The sequence below is a fragment of the Morus notabilis genome, unplaced genomic scaffold (assembly GCF_000414095.1).
Source record: "Morus notabilis unplaced genomic scaffold, ASM41409v2 Scaffold1333, whole genome shotgun sequence".
Lineage (NCBI taxonomy): Eukaryota > Viridiplantae > Streptophyta > Magnoliopsida > Rosales > Moraceae > Morus > Morus notabilis.
Window position 1 is genome coordinate 414,963 of NW_010364060.1, and position 21,593 is coordinate 436,555.

The 21,593-nt window shown below is 35.9% G+C and overlaps 1 protein-coding gene across 6 annotated transcripts; it reads left to right on the forward strand.

The window, feature by feature from the left end:
* The first annotated feature begins 1,046 nt into the window (after positions 1 to 1,046).
* Positions 1,047 to 21,085, forward strand: LOC21403144 (DExH-box ATP-dependent RNA helicase DExH3). Of its 6 annotated transcripts, none has more exons than XR_002902867.1 (20): positions 1,047 to 1,412; positions 2,040 to 2,194; positions 2,325 to 2,412; positions 2,493 to 2,729; positions 4,793 to 4,888; positions 5,736 to 5,924; positions 6,103 to 6,262; positions 6,356 to 6,486; positions 6,708 to 6,878; positions 8,590 to 8,862; positions 10,197 to 10,391; positions 10,890 to 11,093; positions 17,496 to 17,565; positions 17,681 to 17,829; positions 18,024 to 18,332; positions 18,417 to 18,476; positions 19,352 to 19,504; positions 19,602 to 19,712; positions 20,024 to 20,793; positions 20,869 to 21,085. XR_002902867.1 is itself a non-coding variant. In XM_024170514.1 (20 exons), exons 1-19 carry the CDS (start codon positions 1,152 to 1,154, stop codon positions 20,486 to 20,488), a joined length of 3,477 nt encoding a protein of 1,158 aa, XP_024026282.1. In that variant the 5' UTR covers positions 1,047 to 1,151; the 3' UTR covers positions 20,489 to 20,507; positions 20,607 to 21,085. The 6 variants fall into 6 exon arrangements, 5 of the variants coding, with proteins under 5 accessions (XP_024026282.1, XP_024026283.1, XP_010103984.2 ...); XM_024170514.1 differs by having other exon boundaries at positions 20,024 to 20,507; positions 20,607 to 21,085; XM_024170515.1 differs by having other exon boundaries at positions 20,024 to 20,507; positions 20,711 to 21,085.
* The last annotated feature ends 508 nt before the right edge of the window (positions 21,086 to 21,593 follow it).

Here is a 21,593-nt window from a genome sequence, read left to right on the forward strand (position 1 = left end):
TAATATTATTAAATCTATTATATAAATAATATTATTAAATATATTTAATAAATATATTAAATAAACATATATAATAGAAAAATGGTTTTAGAAAAGAGAGAAGAAAATGAAAAAAAAAAAGTGAAATCCGTTTTTCAGAAAACAGAAAACGAAAACGAGAAAATGAAAACACATTTTTTTCGTTTTCTGATTTCCACAAAAAGACAAAAACGTTTTTGGTTTTGTTTTTAAAAAAAAATTGCACCAAACACGTTTTTAACACCTGTTTTCATTTTTTTGCTTTGAAAACCGTGAAAAATGAAAATGAAAACGCAAACAAACAAGCCCATAGATTTATTACATTTTTCACTGTCAACACTAGATTTTGACCTTTAAAATTATTAAATTAACGTCAATAATACTAGATCACTCCATTAAGGTTAATTTGATAATATTAAAGATAAAAATAAATAATTGACTTTAATTTAATAATTTTAAAAGTCCAAATCTAACGTTGACCGCAGTGGTATACAATTGCAGCATTCAAAAATCAACGATATATTTTCAGATTAAACAGAATCAGAATACAAAAACATAAATAACCCTACTAAAATAGATTAATATATTAAGAAGTTTCTTTAGTAGATAAACATACCAGTAAGATTAATTTTTTAATTATTAAATTTGATTAAAATCATATAAAATTAAAAAAATTACGTAAAATAGATAAATTTTAATACAAATATACGGGTTTAAAAGCGAAAACTACAGCTAATTTATCTTTTGAGGAAATAGTAGGAAATATGTCAATATAAAAAGCCTAAGAAAGAATATAAGATATTTTTTAGTTATAGAAATTAATAGACCATAATTTATCAAGTTATAGTTCATAACTAGATAAGTTATGAACAAATTTGTCAAGTTATGATTCATAACTAAATAAGTTATGGATAATAACAACTTCATAACTAGATAAATTATAAACAAAAATAATAATTTAACCTATTTATTAACTTATATAAATTATTGACCTATTAATTTTAATTCTCTTTTTCTCCCTATTTTTTGTTGTCCTGCCGGAGAAGCTCCCCAGTCGCCGTATATTAAGCAGCAGCGATGACTGTTTAGCGGTATGTCTCGGCTCGTAGGCTCTTCTCCGTTCCTTGGTTAGAATGCGCAATTCAAAGGCAGCCAATGCCATAGGTTTTCTAATAGCCCGCGCCAAATCCTCCACCAACAATCCATACTTTTCTCTTCTTCTCTCTTCTTACTCTTCTTCCAGGGCAAACAACAACCTGCGTTCTCTGCTTCTGCTATCTTCTTCCTCTTCGGCCATTTCTCATGGCAGATTTCTCATCGCGAATCGGAGCTTTTGCGGGTACGCCGCTGAGCAGTTCTCCGACGACGAATACGACGATATTGAGAATCACCAGGTCTTTGCTTCTTTTTTTTTTCTTTTCCATTTTTTGCGAAACTAAATTTTCATTTTTTTATTAAACTTTTGCTTCTCTCTTTTTGAACTTAGTTCTATTTGTTGTTATTTGGAATCGGCCTTGCATTGTTTGGCTGCCGAGAAATTCAAGGAAAAGACGAGAATTTGATGCAATTGTGCTTGATGTTTTGATCGTTTAGCTGATTTAATGTCGGTCTAAACTTCAGCTTTTTAAATCCAATTTGGTTTCTATGAGATAATATGGGCTTTCAAAGTAACTTATTTTCCTTGCTAGATTTTTCTTTTTGAAATTTTCCTTTTCGACATCTTCCTAGCAGCAAATCAAGGTTGTCAGTATTTTGAGTGTTTTATTCATATTAGTTCTTTAATGGAGGAAACCTAACCTGGCGAAGTCACAAATGAGTAAAGGCTTGGTTTTGTTTGATATTGCCACCTACCCTTGATAGAAATGGCTTTCGTAATGTTTAAATTAAATTGCGGATTAATTTTTAAGTTAGTTTATTGTGCAATATTTTTGAACAAATTTGCTTTTTCTAAAATAATAAGTCCAGCGTTGATATTACAATTTATGTGGAGATGAGAATTTTAAGTGAATACATTTATTTAGGCATCGTCTTCGGTCGCTAACATAGACGAATGGAAATGGAAACTCAGCCTTCTATTAAGAAACGAGAAGGACCAAGAGATTGTATCCAGAGATAAAAGAGATAGACGAGACTATGAGCAGATATCTAATCTTGCCAAAAGAATGGGACTTTATTGGTAGAGAACTTCCCATCATCGTCATTGCTGTTATTGTCATTATCATCATTTTGGTTACTGGTATTGTATGTGATAACCGATCAGTAAATGAGAAGAGGTTCAACTAATACACTGGTCTTTGCATTTGTAGTGAAATGTATGGGAAAGTCGTAGTTGCCAGCAAAGTTCCTCTTCCTAACTACAGGCCAGATTTGGATGATAGGCGGCCACAGAGGGAGGTAATGATTTCTGGTTTGAAAACTGTAATGATCTATATCATTTCTGCGAGACACAAAATTTTGATGCACCATTGTTGTAGGTGGTTATACCTCTGGGCTTGCAGAGGAGGGTGGAGGGTTTATTGCAGGAACACCTAGATCGAGCCGAGTTAAGTTCTGGAAAGGTCACTAACAATATGGGTGATGATAAGTCTATTGATCAGGTTGAGTGTATTAACCTGGATGATAACGCTGACTCATTCCTTGATCAATCTGTCATGGAGAAGGTTCTTCAGAGGAGAAGTTTGCGAATGCGTAATATGCAAAGAGCTTGGCAAGTAAGATCGTTTTTCTAGTTGTTTCTCATTTCTTTCTCTTTCTTTTTACGAAGTTGTTCTTTATTTTTTATTATTATTTTTAAATAATAAAACAAGTATGGTCACATACCATTGTTGTTCTGGTTATTTATCATGTAAAAACTTTCTTGTGGTGTCAAATGAACACATTACGTAGTGAAATATGGAACAAGATAACTGCTATATATATATATATATAAGAAACAAAAAACTTCGTTGATCAAGAAAATGATTACAAAAGAAGTTTCAAATGGATGAGGAATCCATCGAAGAAGACAAGAACAGAAAAAAAAGTAACTACAAAACTCGATAACAGCAAAATCAGAGCCAAAATCCTAAGGCCTCATCTTATTCAAGATAACTGCTATATTGCATTGAGTATTCCGACATTTGAATTAGAACTTGGTAATGAAAAGAAATCTTTACATTTCTTTTAGACCTCCAATAGTCCACTCCAAACATAGGAAGAGTAAGAAGAGTTAAATAGCTGAGTTAGTTGGGTGGAATTTTAGGGGTGAGAATTGTTGATAGGTTTTGAGGTGGTTGTGTAATTAGTAGAGTTTTATGTTCTGTTAGTAGTTGTACAGAGGTGTAAAAGAGAAAATGGAATGAGAATTGGGTATTAAGGGAATTAATTCATCCCTAAGTAGGGAGAAGGGCAGGCTCTCAAACCTCTGTTGAATTGTTTCTTTTGATCAATAAAGAGGAATCCTTTGAATTTTCTTGAGAAGTATACAGGGTTTTAAGAAATTCTTTGCAAGAAGCAAGTATTTTGACAGATTTATATACATATATATCGATAAGAAACTGAAAATTTTATTGATTAAAACGAAAAATACAAGACAAGCAGATATGGATTAAGAATCCATCAATCGTACAAAAACAAAGATAAAACTGTAACAAAACAAAATACATAAACAACCCTGATATGAAATAATTCCAACACTAAAACATCTTCCCAACTCAACATCATCAGAGACAGTGAAAATTCCTTAAAAGAATGATCTGTCAATGCCCATGGAGAAGCCAAAAATCTTGCTTTCTCAAAAAGGTTCACACAATTCATTTCTTTCTTCTCGAAAATCCTTAGATTCCGTTTTAACCATATCACCCAAAGTATTGCAAGATTGATAGCATTCCACATCACCCGAGCTTTCTTCCCTTTTCCAAACCCAAATGATTTTTCCACCCAAATGGCATTACTCTGGGCAGGAAACACCTGAATAAAGCAGCACCAACTCCGGACAGATATATATATATATATATATATATTTATTTATGTCTCTGGGCAGAGATATATGTATGTATGTATGTATTTACACACACTTTTTTATTTCCTTTGATCTATTTTTAATGCAAATGGACTAAATTTTGATTGAGGTCCAATTGGATGACAGGTTTTCTGGGTTCTATTTTTCTATTAGTTTTAATGTTACCTGTAGGAAATTAGGAATGTTATACTTTGTGAGGCATGTGACACTAGCCTACAACATTTTGCTGGTAGAACGATCTACAAATGTTCCCTTAACTGGTATCATAGCTCATGTCATTTTTTTTTTATGTCTAACATGAGATACAGTTGCGTTTCTTGTCGATACTCATTCTGAAAGTGTTTTAATAGCCAAGAAGTTGAAAAATAAAAATTTTAAATGGGAAACTATTAAATTCCACTTATGTGAAGAAAAATATTTGTCACTATGTTGAAAATTTTCTGGACCATAAATGTAGTGTCCCAAGTATTTTTAGAACGTGAAGGTTTGATTACTTGCTGAAACTTGAGTTAGTCCATGCAAGTTCTGCCCTTTACAGGGCAACTTTTTGTGTGTCCTCTTATTTCCCTGTCATTCTTTCAAAAAAAAAAAAAAAAAAAAAAAAAAAAATTTAAAAAAAAAAAACTTAGAAGCATTCGTAATGCATGTTTCCTGGTGACCTAGCTGTTCTTCTGAGGCTAGCAATCCATTATTCTTTCATAAAAAGAGGGCCTTACCCTTACTATATTTGTTATTTGATCTGCTTTCTAAATATAATTTCTATTTCTTCCAAAGGAATCACCTGAAGGTAGGAAGATGCTGGAATTTCGGAAATCTCTACCAGCATTCAGGGAGAAGGATAGGTTGCTGCAAGCTATTGCACAAAATCAGGTAGAATCCTTTCTGGAACACATTTCACTTCACCTACACACATATTTGTGTGCTTCTCATTTCTTTTCATTTGTTTGGGCTTATAGATTTGTTAGATGGATGGGGACTTGATGGATTGTTGGTCCTTCGTTCTGCTCACTTTAGATTGCTCCCTTTTTTTTTTCTTTTTTTTTTTTCCTAATTGAAATTGCTCCACGTCATTGCACAAAAGTTACGAGTTTAATAGATAGACCTTTCTTTTATGGTTTTGTTTTGTTTTTGGTTTTGCCTTTTTTGTTTTTTGTTTTTTGTTTTGTTTTATTTTTTGTTTTGTTTTTTTAATAAGCAAATGTATGCATCTGCGCACACTGAAAAGTAGTGTTAACAAATAGCACTCTATCTAGAATGAATCACAAATATGTTTTTATCATTTCTCTTTCACCCCACTATTTTTATGTTTTTGAAAGTAGAAAATACTTTTGTTTTGCTATTAAATAGCTCTTTCTAAAGATCATGCAAGCAAATTTCATCATTTGGAGATTTATACGTCTTGATATGTTCTTTTTAGGTCATTAAATGTTTATTTATTCGTTCTTCCTACATATATATATATATATATATATCACCAAGTGTGTAGAGTGCCCCTTTTTTTTCCCTAGAATTATGGTGTATTTAGCACGAAATTCTTTTTGTAGTAGAAGCTTTATCATTTTTAAAATAATTTCCAACATTGCATGATTTGGTAACTTGGTTTATCCATAATCTCTTTGAATAGTTATAAACATATTTTAAAACTAATTTCTGGACTTTCCATAGATATCTACACTTACATTGCTGCCAAATTATGAATAAGTCATTACAATGATAGGTGATTGTAATATCCGGTGAGACTGGGTGTGGGAAGACCACTCAACTTCCGCAATATGTATTAGAGGCAGAGATTGAGTCTGGACGAGGAGCATTCTGTAGCATCATCTGTACACAACCACGGAGAATATCTGCTATGGCTGGTTCAGAAAGAGGGTCTACAGAGAGAGGAGAGCCTCTTGGTGAAACAGTGAGTCATGTCTCCATCTACACACAACACATATATATGCACAAGACGCTACAGACTTCCTTTGTGAAAAAATTAAATTAAAAGCTTCTTCCATTTTCCTTAAAGAGAAGAAATGTAGAGTTTAAATTGAAAGTTCTTTTATGCATGGTGCCATACTGCAACAGATATTTTTTGTTAGGTTGGCTATAAAGTTCGATTAGAGGGGATGAAAGGGAAAAACACTCACTTGCTCTTTTGTACAAGTGGTATTTTACTTCGACGCTTGCTGAGTGATCGCAACCTAAATGGAATAACCCATGTTTTCGTTGATGAAATTCATGAGCGAGGCATGAATGAAGGTTTGTTTCTTGACAGTCTTAGTTTGAAGGTCGATCTTGCGAAAGCAGCTATTTTGTAGTTCTAACTTCTTTAGACTTCTGGCGTTTTTACAGACTTCCTATTGATCATTTTGAAGGATATGCTTCCACGCCGTAGGGATTTGCGATTAATTTTGATGAGCGCTACTCTAAATGCCGAGCTATTTTCTAATTATTTTGAAGGGGCGCCAACAATTCATATTCCGGTAGTTTGTTTTATATCAATAAAGTTGTTTTTCTTATTAAAAAGAAACTCAAGTTTGACATCCTTGTTTTACTTATATCTTAATTTTCCTAATCTCTATAAATTGTGAGCTTTGAATATTAAGTTATTTGATTATCTAATATTTATTTGCTCTGCAAGTAAAGTGAATTCTAAAGTAAGCTTTTACTGATCTGAGTGGTAATGCATTTGTGTGTTCTCTAGGGCTTTACATATCCAGTACGAGCACACTTTCTAGAAGATGTACTGGAAATGACTGGCTATAAGCTGACTTCTTTCAACCAAATTGATGATTATGGCCAAGAGAAAATGTGGAAAACACAGAAGCAGCTGGCTTCACGAAAAAGGAAAAACCAAATTACTGCTCTTGTTGAGGTGTGCTTTAATCCTGTTCCAGAAAGCTAGTATATAAGCTTTGGGTATACAAAGTTACTCATGGGAATTGTATTAACTTCGTCAGTGACTCTTATGAAAGATTTGTACTTTCTTATTAACTTAGTGGTCAATATCTTGCCTCTTTTCCTTTGTAATTTCAGTCTTTTTGTTTGTCTTGGTTGTGTGGATCAGCATAAAGAGCTGCATTCCGCTAATAGATAGAAGTTCTTCAGAAAAATTATTGTTACCTTGTGTCTAAATTTTGATTTTCCTCTCGAACGGAAAAGAAAAGAGTGTCAAATTGAAAAGAGCTGCATCTCTTTCTCGTTTAGTTAGAATGTTTGAGGGTGATATTGGGCGCGTTTGAAACTCGTTCCAAAATGATTTTGTTTTTTGTATGAAAATGAAAATGAAAACGTTTTTAATCTCATATAGAAATTATTTTTGAAAATGCGTTTGGTAGTTTTATCAAGAGATTGTTTTTAGTGTAAAAAAAACCCATTAATGTCTCTCTTTCTCTTTCTCTGCTCAAGAGAGGAGAAAACGAAAACAAAAAATGAAAAACGACTAAAAGTTGTTTTTCATTTCTCTCTTATTTTACACTAAACTAAAAAATAGTTTTCATTTCCATTTTTTGTCTTTATTGCGCCAAGCGCTATTTTGAAAACGCTTTCATTTTTTTTGTCTCGAAAAATGTGAAAAACAAAAACAGGATCAATTTCAAACACGGCTATTGTTTAGTCCCTTTCCAGGATTTGTGTTTGAAATTTTGTTTATCTTAAGATCACTGAACAAGTGATTTATGATGCACAATACCTAATCAGATGATTTATTTAAGACTAGTACTAAAAGTTAACTAGGATCTTGTCAAAAGTATTAGTGCTTTGTTGATAGTTCTTTGCTCACCATATGAGCGTAATATGCATATAGAAGTCCAATGCCTTATAAATATATTGTTGATGAGCTGTAAATTTGGATTGATATATGGTCAGATAGGCTACGCCCTACAGATTGCCTGAACAATAATAAAATATGAGGGAACAAGTGCCATAAGTGCTTCACGTGGTTCAATAAACCAGATTTGATCTCAACAATTGAGGGCTTCACGTAATCATATTTATAAGGATCAAAAGTAGCTAGTGATGTAGATCAATATGATAAATCATGCACTTACATTTGGCATAAAAAAAGAAAGTATTAATGAGTTCAGTTTATATTCTTTTCTTACTTTATTTAGAGTTTTCATAGTAAGTTTCTCAGAACTATGTCAATAAGTTACGCTTACTGTTAATCTGGTGAGCTTCCATTGGTATGTTTTTCTTCTTTATAATTAGGCCTAGATATTGTATTTAACAAGGACATCTAATAATGGCATTGAGTATTATTCTGATTTCTATCTATTGTTCTTCTCTCTTTATATATTATAAATTCATCTCTGTCTGTTTGTTTCTGTCTTTCTCTCTCTCTATTCATTATGTTCGCCTTGCATCAGTAGCCTTGTCTTTTTTTAATATGCCTACTTAGGTTGTTCTTTCTATTAGTTTTTGTGATAGAAATGAATCTAATAGGAGTCTTTAAATTTCATATTCCGTTAATATGTTTTACGCATAAAACAGTTAATGTATAAAGACGCTGCACTGCTAATAGTGAGGATGACAAATCAGTCTTCTAGCTTAATACTGTTATTTTATCTACCTTGTTACTGTTTCAGGATGCTCTTAATAAATCAAGCTTTGAGAATTATAGTGCTCGGGCACGCGACTCTCTATCATCATGGGTACCTGATTGCACAGGTTTCAATCTTATTGAGGCAGTTCTATGCCATATATGTCGAAAGGAACGACCTGGTGCTGTTTTAGTGTTCATGACTGGGTGGGAGGATATCAGCTGCTTAAGGGATCAAGTTAAAGCTCATCCTTTGTTGGGTGATCCTAACAGAGTTCTGCTTCTAACATGCCATGGTTCAATGGCAACTTCTGAACAGGTTGGTTAAGTTTCATATTGGCTGTTTTTAGGATTTGTGTTAAAATTAGCACATGCAGTGTTGCAACTTTATTGTCTTTGGAAGTCGTCAATATATATATATATATATATATATAATGTTGATGTCATCTATCTCTACGTTGCTGGTGTTTTGGACCTTTGTTTATTAGGTTGTATAAAGGACTCTGTAATAGGACATAGCTTGCCTTGTGCTTTTCTATGGAGTTATGTTGTAAGGGCCCGTTTGGCAGAGCTTTTGTTTTTGCTTTTAGTCAGTCGAAGAAGAAAAGTAAAAAATATAGCTTTTGAGTAAGTGTTTGGAATAAAAGAGCTTAATGGGTCAAAATCATTTTTGAATCTTCTATTAAGAAATAAAAGTGTTGGAATTAAGTTTATAATGCCTTAATGAAACTATGATACAAGTTTTAAAGTCTATTCAGAAGTTCTTTTTCTAGAAGCCTCATTTTGTGGCTTTGAATGGACTTCTGAAAAGCTAAAGCACTTTTGACACATCATCCAAATACTTCCAACAGTAGCTTTTGGAGCCAGGAAGCCAAAAGCAGCTTTTAGGAAGCTTTCCCAAACAGGCCCTAACTAACAAAATGTAGTGCAATTCATCATTTTTTTTTTGTTTTTTTTTGTGTTTCGAGTACATTTTGATATCTTATTTTCTTTCTTTACCAATACACTGATAAGAAACGATCAACGTTGCTAGTTATGCAATCTAAGATGGCCACGCTACTTCTGCGTATTCACATATCATTATCAAAGGCATACGTGATTGCTGTAATGGCTAAAATTTATGACGCAGAGTTATAAAAGCTCCCAATAACGTTGCTATCCCTACATCATGAGCTATCATTATCAGATAAATGGGACTATTCTTTAAATTTATTAACCGAGACTTTTCTTCCTCCTTACATCATGAGCTGCACATCGTGAAGCCATGGAGGTATTCCTGAGGCTGAGGTCGTTATTCTCACCATCGTTACTTATTTGGTTCTTGCTGGTCATGGCTGAGCAGGACTATTACTTTATTTGAGAGACTGCTGCATCTAAAATTAAGTCAAGATGTCCATTTGGCGATCAAGCGTATTTTAGCTGCACTATATATATATATATATATATATGTTTCCAAAAACAAATCGAGTTGTCTATTCTGTGTGATTAGTTGCACCTTTTGGTGTCCACGTTTCATTTAGTGCTTGATGCTTGCACTTGCACCCTAGACTTATTAAACTTCTCAGGAAAATACAATTTATAGCCTTTTCTTTTACATGAGGTTGCTCATTTTAGATTATATTAGTCTCAGTCTTCTGATGTCATTTTCTGCAGAAACTTATATTTGACAAACCACCTCCAAATGTACGTAAAATAATTCTCGCTACAAATATGGCAGAGGCAAGCATTACAATCAATGATGTAGTGTTTGTGGTTGATGGTGGAAAGGCAAAAGAGACAACATACGATGCCTTGAACAATACCCCTTGTCTACTACCTTCTTGGATATCACAAGCATCTGCTCGGCAAGTAAGTTTTTACCCTAGGCCCACTTCGCCTTGATTCTGCATATATGTGTCTTTTGCTCAATCGATTCTTTCACCATGATTAAAACATGCTTTGTTTTCAAACATGACCGTTGAAAGTTGTGTACCATAGTTAGTGGCTAGAATGGATAAGAGGGCTGTTCATTGATTGAAAGCACAAAAGCACAACCTTTCACCAAATTTGGTTGTTGGCCTATTTTTATGCATTTGCTGAGTAGTTTGTATCATTTTTTGCCTTCGAATTAGATTGCCGATGACTTTGCTTGCGATTTGTTCCTATTTTCTTTTCTTTAGGCAGTTTGCACTGATTTCGTGGGGTTAAGAGCATGCTGGCATGCTCTACGTGAAGCCATTTGGATGTCATTAACATCTTTTATCATGGTCCCTGTTGCATATTTTTAATTATATGAACACATCCTGTCTTTGTACTTGTATATGCAAATGCCTTCATTATAATTTGCTTGATTTTATTGGGTTGCAGAGAAGGGGTCGGGCTGGGCGTGTGCAGCCAGGCGAATGTTACCACCTTTATCCCAGATGCGTTTTTGAAGCTTTTGCAGAATATCAGCTTCCTGAACTGTTGAGAACTCCTTTAAACTCTCTATGCTTGCAAATAAAGAGCTTGCAGGTTGGGAGTATAGGCGTGTTCTTGTCAGCAGCTCTGCAACCGCCAGAACCACTTGCAGTAAGTGATGTTGCTCAGTTGATATGTATTGTAGTTAAGAATTTCTATTCAAGGCTCATATTAGTGTTATGTATGATGGCAAGTAGTTCAGGAAACAAAAGGCTGGATGTTGGATTTTTGGGGTAAGCACATCACTAGGGCTAAAGCCTCATAAGGTGGATACAGAATATATGCCGAATTCCTATTGGCAGACATATGCAACTCATTCCACCCATAGTTAAAAATTTCAGTACTGAGTTGACTGACAGACCTGAACTCAGTAACTTATTTTAACAAGGAAATCTGCTGGACTCTTTCAGCGACTATAACTGTAGTTTTAAATATATGTTTGAGGCTGTAGCAGTGGGGGTTTTTTTTTTTTTTTTTCAATGGGAAGAATTTAGATTGATTTGGGATACCTGTTTATTTTGATAGTTTAACAGTCCCAGACCTAGTCAGCATCTATATAGTGTTCCCTGTGCCAAACATATCAGAGAAACTTCCTTCACGTTAAGAGAAACGAGGCTGTGTCTTTGTGTATTTGAATTACATGGATGTCTGGTTATTGTCAATTCTGTAATTTCAGGTGTTTGAATGTAATGGGAGAGAGAAATGGGAGAGGTTGTGGATTTGTTGGGGTCTTTGGAGGGAGTTAAGCCAGGTTTAAGGTTGTTGGATTGTTGGGTGTGGGATCTTGAGGGTTGCGGCCTGTTCTCTTGTAACCGTTTAATGGCTGCTTGTTTCTAGTAAACTTGATACTCACGACTCGTTACAAAGAAGAGAGCCTTATTTTATCCGTTCCCTGGGTGGTGTGTCCTCTATAAAGACATGGCGAGAATCTAGACCACCTTTCCCTTCACTGCCCTTTTTCCTTGGGTATTTGGTATCACATAATGAAAGAGTTCAGATTTTCTTGGGTGATTTCTAACTGGATAGTGGACCTTTTCAACAGAGATCTTATGTTTTATAGCATGAATCCGAGGAGATGGCAGAGGAAAAAGGAAAAACACTGCTTCTTTTTTATTCACACCTATTCAACCTCTACATTAGTCTCTTTATATAGGAGAGACCAGGTGGTTTAAATAAGGAAAAACAATCATAACAAATAAAAGACAAATCACAGAGAATATCACAAAACAACTAATCCCTAGTCTCTAGGAATATTCCTTTTGAATCAGCTGCAAATCCTCCTAAACAGCTACAAATCCTCCTCCATAATTATCCTATATTCGGTAACACTCCCCCTCAAGTTGGGTAATATATGTTGTACATACCCAACTTGTCTACTAATTTTTCAAACATGGGTTTAGCTAATCCCTTGGTCAGGACATTAGCCACTTGTTGAGTAGTAGGAACATAGGACATGCAAATAGTTCCTTCTTCTATCTTTTCTTTGATAAAATGCCGATCGACTTCCATATGTTTGGTCCTGTCATGATGAACAGGATTGTGTGAGATATTTATGGCTGCCTTGTTATCACAATAGACACGTAATGGTAGCATAACTCCAACTTTAAGCTCATCTAGCAACATTTTCAGCCACAAAACCTCGCAAATTCCGTGAGCTACCGATCTCAATTTTGCTTCAGCACTACTTCTAGCAACTATTGTTTGCTTCTTACTTCTCCATGTAACTAGATTTCCCCATACGAGTGTACAATATCCAGAAGTAGACCTTCTATCCTCAATAGCTCCTGCCCAATCCGCATCTGTAAAGACCTCTATACTTCTATCTGCTCCCTTCTTGAAGAACAATCCTCGTCCAGGGGTTCCCTTCAAATACTTCAGTATCCTATACACAGCTTCCAAATGCTCTTCAGTAGGAGAGTGCATGTACTGACTCACTTGACTTACTGCAAAAGCTATATCAGGTATAGTATGAGACAAGTAGATAAGTCTCCCGACTAAACGTTGAAAGCGGCTCTTGTCTACAGGACTCATTTCCCCCACACCTTCCTTTTTTTTGTTTGGTTCTACAGGAGTTTCTACTGGTTTGCAACCCAACATTCCAGTTTCCTTCAAGAGGTTAGCACATATTTTCTTTGCGAGACTAAGATACCACTTCTATTTCTGGCAACTTCCATTCCAAGAAAATACCTGAGACTCCCAAGATCTTTAATCTCAAACTCTTCTGCCAACTTCCTTTTATGCCTTTCCTCTTCTTCAAGATTATTTCCAGTCAGGATAATGTCATCAACATATACGATCAACATCGTAACCTTATCATCCTTATGTAGATAGAATAGCGTGTGATCACATCCAGCCTGCTTGTACCCCTGATCTTTAATTACCTTAGTAAACCTATCAAACCAAGCTCGCGGTGATTGTTTTAGGCCATATAGGGATTTCTTTAATCTGCACACTTCTTCACATTTTCCATTTTTATTGAATCCAGGCGGAAGTTCCATATAAACCTCTTCTTCCAAATCGCCATTTAAAAATGCATTTTTCACATCAAGTTGTTGTAATGGCCAGTCTAAGTTTTCCGCCAGGGATAACAAGACTCAAACAGTATTGATCTTGGCCACTGGTGCAAAAGTCTCCTGATAATCTATCCCGTACGTCTGTGTGTACCCTTTAGCCACCAACCGCGCTTTATATCTCTCGATTGAACCATTTGCTTTATACTTGACTATAAATACCCACTTGCACCCAACTGCAATCTTATCTTTTAGTTTTTTTACAATATCCCACGTACCATTCTTCTTCAAAGCTTCCATTTCTTCCAAAACAGCCTTTCTCCATTCGTCCTTTCCCATTGCCTCTTGGATGTCTCTCGGTATCTCTGTACTCGCCAAATTCGTCACAAAGGCCTTCATTGAACCTGATAGATGATCATAACCTACATAATTGGCTATAGGATATTTAGTGTAGGACCTAGTACCTTTTCTCAGAGCAATAGGAACATCTAAGTCATTTAGCTCCCCATCAAGACCGAGTTTTGGATCAGATTCTTGGTAGTGAAGATCCTTTTGGCTTTCTACAACTTTTTGGTTCTTCCTGCGTGAATAGGTTAGATCAAATGGTTGCAAACCTTGCTTTTGCATTTTAGATGTTGGATTCCTAGGATTTTGGGCTTGTGTGATTGTGATGGATTGTAAAGGATCACCTAATTGTTCTGCAGATGTGTTCGACTGATCAAGAACATGTGACTTAGGGCTTGACAAGGTAATTTCTAGATTCTCAGTGGGATTTTCTATGGTAGTGCTTGGGAAGTTCTCAGATTCTAAAACATGAATATTTGTAAGATTTGAGCTAGGAATATTTTCAACCTTTTTACCATGATTCTCTATTTCAGGGGACGTTTCATGGAGATCAGAATCCTTCGGATCTAGGTTTGTAATCTCTGGAGGTGTGGCGAAATCCCAAAAAAACTCCCAAGACGAAGACGAACATTTAAGGTCCCGATCCCCCTGATATTTAGGCTTATCCCAAAAATTATCTTCCCATATTTTCTCCCCCTAAAGGAAATTTTTGGTGAAAACAGGTTGGTTTTCAAAAAAGGTGACATCCCTAGTCACAAAATATTTCGTTTTCTCTAAAGAATAACATATATACCCCTTTTTGGTCGTAGAGTATCCCAGAAAAATACATTTATGAGCTCTAGGATCTAGATTACGGACAAAGGCCACACAGCCAAATATTTTTAACTCGAGAGAAGATGAAATCCGAAGCTTTGGGTAGTACTTATATAGGGACTCTATGGGAGTTTGAAATTTGAGAACTCTAGAAGGTACCCTATTTATCAAGTAGGTTGCAGTCAGAACTGCATCACCCCAAAAACGCTTAGGAAGATTCGCTGTGAATAATAATGACCGGGCAACTTCTAGAAGATGACGATTCTTTCTCTCGGCCACCCTATTTTGTTGTGGTGTGTCAACACTAGAACTTTGATGGATAATCCCATTTTCCCTCACAAATTCCCCTAAACCGGCGTTAAAAATTCTGTGCCATTGTCAGTTCTTAAGAATTTAATATTCTCATCGAATTGTGTTTTAATCATGGTGTGAAATTCTTTGAAAACATTCCCAGCTTCAGATTTTTCCTTTAGAAGATAACCCCAGCAAACCCGTGAGTGATCATCGGTAAAGGTTATGAACCATTTTTTATTGGTGAGACTTGAAACACGAGAAGGTCCCCACAGGTCACTATGAATAAGAACAAATGGTTTTGATGCACGATATGGTAAATGATAAAAATGGACACGAGTGTGTTTTGCTAATTGACAAACTTCACATTAAAATTTTTCATTATTCTTGAACAAGGAAGGAAACAAAAATTTCAAGTAAGGAAAACTAGGATGTCCTAATCTATAATGCAATAACATAATTTTTTGAGTTTTGAAAGAGAATTGCTTGCAACCATGTGAGCCTTCCCATTACCACTGGATTTCTCCTCAAAGTAGTATAGGCCATCTACCTCCTCAGCACTGCCAATCCTCTTCCCCGATAATCGGTCCTGAAAAACACAAACAGATGGCAAGAATATTACTTCACAATCCAAGTCTTTGGTTATTTTACTAATGGACAAGAGATTGAAGCTCAAATTTGGCACATGAAGGACCCCTTTTAATGTGACATTGGGTCCAATTTTTATTGTCTCTATACCAACTACCACGGAAGAGGTTCCATCAGCAATTTGCACTTTGCGGTTTCCAGCGCTAGGAGTGTATGTGGTGTTCAGCTTTGCACACCTAGTCATATGGTCTGTTGCCCCTGAGTCAATAATCCATGGTTCTTCCTTTTCTACCAAGCCACGAAAAACAGTTAGTACTTTACCTCTCTGAGCCATAAAAGAGGATGAGTGGGACGATGATTGTGTTAACATCTGCCTTAGTTGTTCCATTTGCTCTTTAGAAAAAACAGGTGTTGCAGTGTCTGGTTCTTCTTCAGTCTTCTCAATGGCTGCTTGAAATCCCTTTCCTTCACGTCCACGGTTCTGGGGTGTCCAATTTGCCGGCTTGCCATGTAGTTTCCAGCAGTTCTCCTTGGTGTGATATGGTTTTTTACAATGATCACACCACTTTTTATTAACTTTTTCTTCTCCTTGCTTCTCTTGTCCACGGACAACCAATGCAGAATTTTCCAAGATCTGCATATTTCCTCCGAGCATGACCCTCTTCCTTGATTCCTCTCTACGTACTTCTGCAAAGATTTCCTCAATTTGCGGTGGAGGTCTCATTCCAAGCAGTCGACCTCGGACTTCATCCAAGTCCTTGTTAAGTCCAACGAGGAAGTCATATATTCGATCTTGATCAACCATTCTTCTATACATGACTGCATCATCAGGGTCTTTCCACGAAGGGGATGAGAACAAGTCCAACTCTTGCCAGAGTTTTGTCAACTCATGATAGTATTGTGTGACATCACTTTCCCCCTGTTTCAAATTTCTTACCTTGTTCCTTAGTTCAAACATCTGTGACGTATTCTCCAAATCAGAGTAAGCCAAATTGACTGCATCCCAAATCTTCTTGGCCATGGGAAACAGGATATAGGTGTCCGCGATGTTGTCTTCCATTGAGTGAATTAACCATGCCATCACCATAGAGTTTTGTGCTTCCCAATTCTCATACGAAGGATCTCCTATTTTAGGCTACGGAATTGTGCCATCCAAATAGCCTAGTCTTCCTTTTCCTCATAAGACCATTAGTACTGATCAGAACCACTTGAGAAAATTCTTTCCATTTAACTTGTGGGTGGTGATTTGAAGGGATAGATTATTAGAACTCTCGAGAACTGAAGTGACAAGTTGGGATGCAGCAGTGGGAGCAATTGTGGAGGTAGTTTGAGAGGACACTTCCTCAGAAACATCGCCTCCGCTTGCTCCAGTCAACGCCCTTTTATATGCTGCCATCTACAACTCGAAATTCCAAAACTCCTAGACTTCGACTGGCTCTGATACCATATAGCAGGAATTCGAGGAGATGGCAGAGGAAAAAGTAAAAACACTGCTTCTTTTTTATTCACACCTATTCAACCTCTACATTTGTCTCTTTATATAGGAGAGACCGGTTGGTTTAAATAAGGAAAAATAATCATCACAAATAAAAGACAAATTACAGAGAATATCATAAAACAACTAATCCCTAGTCTCTAGGAATATTCTTTTTGAATCAACTGCAAATCCTCCTAAACAGCTACAAATCCTCCTCCATAATTATCCTATATTCGGTAACATGTTTGGTAGAAGCAACAGTGCTAAGAGATTATGGAATGCGGCTGCCCTTGCTGTCACTTGGGCACTTTGGCTAGAGAGGAACGATCGAATTTTTGATGATTTAGTGGGGGACGTTAGTGAGGTTTGGGATAGAATTAAGTACTAGGTTGCTTTATGGATTTCTCAAGCTAAATGCTTCATTTTTACAATTATTTTATCATTTGCTATTAGTTAATCACTCTTGTTTATAACTCCATTTATTGACAGGTTCAAAATGCCATCGACTTTTTGAAGATGATTGGGGCGCTAGATGAGAATGAGGATTTAACAAATCTTGGTTAGTACTTAGTATATCAAGACCTCTATGAGAAAATGGAGCACTTAAGATTGTAAATCATTAAATTTGCTCTTGCTTGCTTGGGCCTTATCTTGTCTCTTATTCTATTGATCAGGAAAATTTTTGTCCGTGCTCCCAGTAGATCCCAAACTAGGGAAAATGCTGATCATGGGAGCTATCTTTCACTGTTTTGATCCTATTCTTACAATAGTATCTGGCCTTAGCGTCAGGGATCCTTTCTTATTGCCTCAAGACAAGAAAGATGTGAGTACCAAACTCAACATATTACCTGCTAGTACCTTAAAAGTGTGTACTATCCAACATTCATGATGAGGAAAGTTTCCCAAATATTAGAATTCGGAGGAGACAATATATTAAAACCTTTTTACATTGTAGATTCTCAAACATATTTCTATTTAGTTAAACATAATCAACTACTTTCTGTCTGTGTGGTTCAGTTAGCAGGAACAGCAAAGTCTAGATTTTCAGCAAAGGATTACAGTGATCACATGGCCCTTGTTCGTGCATATGAAGGATGGAAAGATGCAGAAAGAGAAGGATCGGCATATGAGTATTGCTGGAGGAATTTTCTCTCAGCCCAGACACTTCAGGCCATCCATTCTCTTCGAAAGCAATTTAGCTACATTCTAAGAGATGCTAGCTTGATAGATGTTGATGCAAGCAACAATAACCGATTGAGTCACAACCAATCATTAGTTCGTGCAGTCATTTGTTCTGGGCTGTTTCCTGGCATATCATCTGTAGTGGTAAAGTGCTCCTACTTGGACGTGTTTTCATTGAATTTTTCTAAAACTAAATTATCAACCCGCTATTTCTTACCACCTGTGCAGCACCGAGAGACATCCATGTCTTTCAAAACAATGGACGATGGCCAAGTTTTAGTATATGCGGTGAGTGCCAATCCCTCTTAAGCAAGACTATTTCAATATGAAGTATTGAAACAAAAGAATTAATTAACAGTGGGGATTTAAGGAGAAATGGAATTGCACCGAATTGGTATGTTTGTTTTACATTGTTTAGATTAAGGTGAGAATTAAATCTGGCATGACGTTTTGAATGCACAAGGTTTGACAGCAATGTTTGAGGTAATGAGCTTCAGTCTGCAGGATTGACTTACACAATTCTTGCTGTATCGGGATATCTACGATTTGCTTCAATGCAAGTCTAGTTTAATCCATAACAAATTCATATTTTATTTATATATTTTTTGTCAGACCCTTACTTAGGATGGTTTACACTAGAAGGGGTAAGCGTGGCAGGAAGCAGAGAATTTGGGGCCAAGGAGTAATTTCTGAAAGTGGCTAGGGATGTGGCTTGGCAAAACATGTTAGAATCAGGGGGTATTTTGTGGTTAGGGCAAGTAGGATGAGAGTAGGCGGTATTTTGCTAATTTTCTGGTGTTTTGTTGCCGACAGAGGCTTGGAGTCCCGGAGTACTCGAAATCTCCGGAATTATCCCTTTACTTTTGTATTGTTCTTGTGTAATCTGTGTTTGCTGGTGTTGATTAATAAAACCCCTAATTCCATACTCTATTCTCGTTGAATTCTGCTTGTGTGAGTGTATATTTTAGGGTTGTTTGGTTGAGATTTACCAGGTAGCTAACATTTTTATTTTTTTTTTAAAGTTTGCATTTCGTGATCATCTTTCTGATTGTGAACCCATGAAAGTTCATTCTGCACATCATTTACACGTTTGACATTCCATGAGTGTGACTTTCAGATTTTCTTCTTTTTCTGTAATTGATACTAGTATTATTTTGCTTCAGAATTCTGTAAATGCACGTTACCAAACTATTCCTTACCCATGGTTGGTCTTTGGGGAAAAAATAAAGGTCAACACTGTCTTCATACGTGATTCTACTGGCGTATCTGATTCAGTACTTATCCTTTATGGTGGTTCTTTACACCAAGGAGTACAGGTGATCTTTCTACTGGCATTTGAACCCAAGTTACACAAGAAAATTAATTGCTCAGATTTTGTAGTCTAATTTGCTTTTCTTTTGATTCATTTTTCAGGCTGGGCATTTGAAGATGTTGAACGGTTATATCGACTTTTTCATGGATCCTAGTTTGGCCGAGTGCTATTTGAAGCTTAAGGAAGAACTTAATAAGCTTATTCAAGGAAAGGTAAGCTAACAAATGTATTTATGATACCATTTTGCACACTGTATGGTTGTTTTAACACTCCTTTTAATATCATAACAAAAAAGTATAGATTATTTTTCTATTTTTATCTTTTGGTGTCATTACATACCAAGTTATAAGATACCACTTTCCTTCATTTTTCCTGAGAAAGCTGCAGTGATGTTATTATAACAAGGTAGGTGTTGTATATTGAAATTGAATAACGGATCTTTGCTGCTTAACATTTGAATTGGAAGATAATTACGCTCTTATCGAGTTCAAGTTTCGAGTGATTTGTTCCTGCAATGATGCAGCTTCAAGATCCTAGCCTGGACATTCACAAGGAAGGGAAGTACCTTATGCTTGCAGTTCAAGAGCTGGTATCTGGAGATCAATGTGAAGGGAGGTTTGTATTTGGCAGGGAAACCAAGAAGCCCAAGGAAACTGATGACAATAGCAGATTCACCAGAGACGGTACAAATCCAAAGAGCCTTCTTCAAACTCTGTTGATGAGGGCAGGACATTCTCCTCCCAAGTACAAAACCAAGCACCTCAAGACAAACGAGTTCAGAGCGCTTGTAGAGTTCAAAGGTATGCAGTTTGTTGGGAAGCCCAAGAGAAACAAGCAGCTCGCCGAGAGGGATGCTGCCATCGAGGCATTGGCATGGTTGACTCACACTTCCGACAACAGCCATCATGAAGATGATAACTCCCGACCTGATGTCACGGATAACATGCTGAAACTTCTTGGGAAGCGTAGAAGATCTAAACGTCGGTGAGGTTGATGACGGATTACAGGTATAGGTTGATCTTTATACACCATTGCCATCTCAGGTTTCTGCTCATTATGTCTTTGGATGAGATACTAAACTTCATCTCTTTTGCTTCGTCGACAAGCAATATGGGTATATGGCAAATGTTGGAAGGTGGCAGAGCGGTTCCCTCATTGGCATTTACCTTGTTAGATATAGCATTGAAAGACTAACCACTTCTCTGGACAGATGTTAAATGCAAGTCAAAGATTGATTAAAGAGATGAGAGGAGTTTTCAACTTTTCATCAAGAAAGCTACTTACATGAATGAGGTGAAAAATGTTTGTGGTGTAGATGATTAAGGAGCTGTATTAATAAGCACAACTGAAATTTTGCTTCATTCACAGGTCCTACAGAGAACATAGTGAGCGGCTACCAGTACCTTGGGGACAGATTTTTTTTTTTTTTTTTTTTTTTCTGGAGAAAGAAAATTACTAAATTCCATTAGTGGTATTGTAATCATATTTTTGTAACTTATTATATGATTTCTAACAATGTGTAAATGATCCCATTGACATTATCTTATTGTTAAGAAAGTACAATAATCTTTAAAAAAAAAAAAGAGGGGAAAAAAGGTCTCAAGTGTGGTTGTAGATTGGTTTGGTGACAATTCAGCTAACAGTTCACAAATAGGTTTGGCATGACACGATACACATAGTCCGTTTAAATATACGGGTTATAAAAGGATCGTGTCAACCCAACATGACCCACTAACGTGTTTGACTAAATTGGGGATAATTTGGCCTAATACCACTTTCATATTGGTAAAATTACAAAATTAATCTCTAGTACCAGTGCATGATCCTCTTATGCTTTTTTTTTTTTTTTTAAGTCAAGATTTTAACAACCAAATAAGAAAGGACTAATTGTGATAGTTTCATAGATCAGTGACTCGGAACATGTTAAAAGTCTGGTACAAAACTGAGATTTGTCCTATAGCTCTATACAGAATGACAATTTTGCCCTTTAGCTCTATATCTGTTTTCAAGAAAATCTATAAATTTTATTTCTCTATTATGTAAGCTTTACTATTTTTTTTTCTTTTTCCTTTTTTTTTTCAACAGATGTTTTC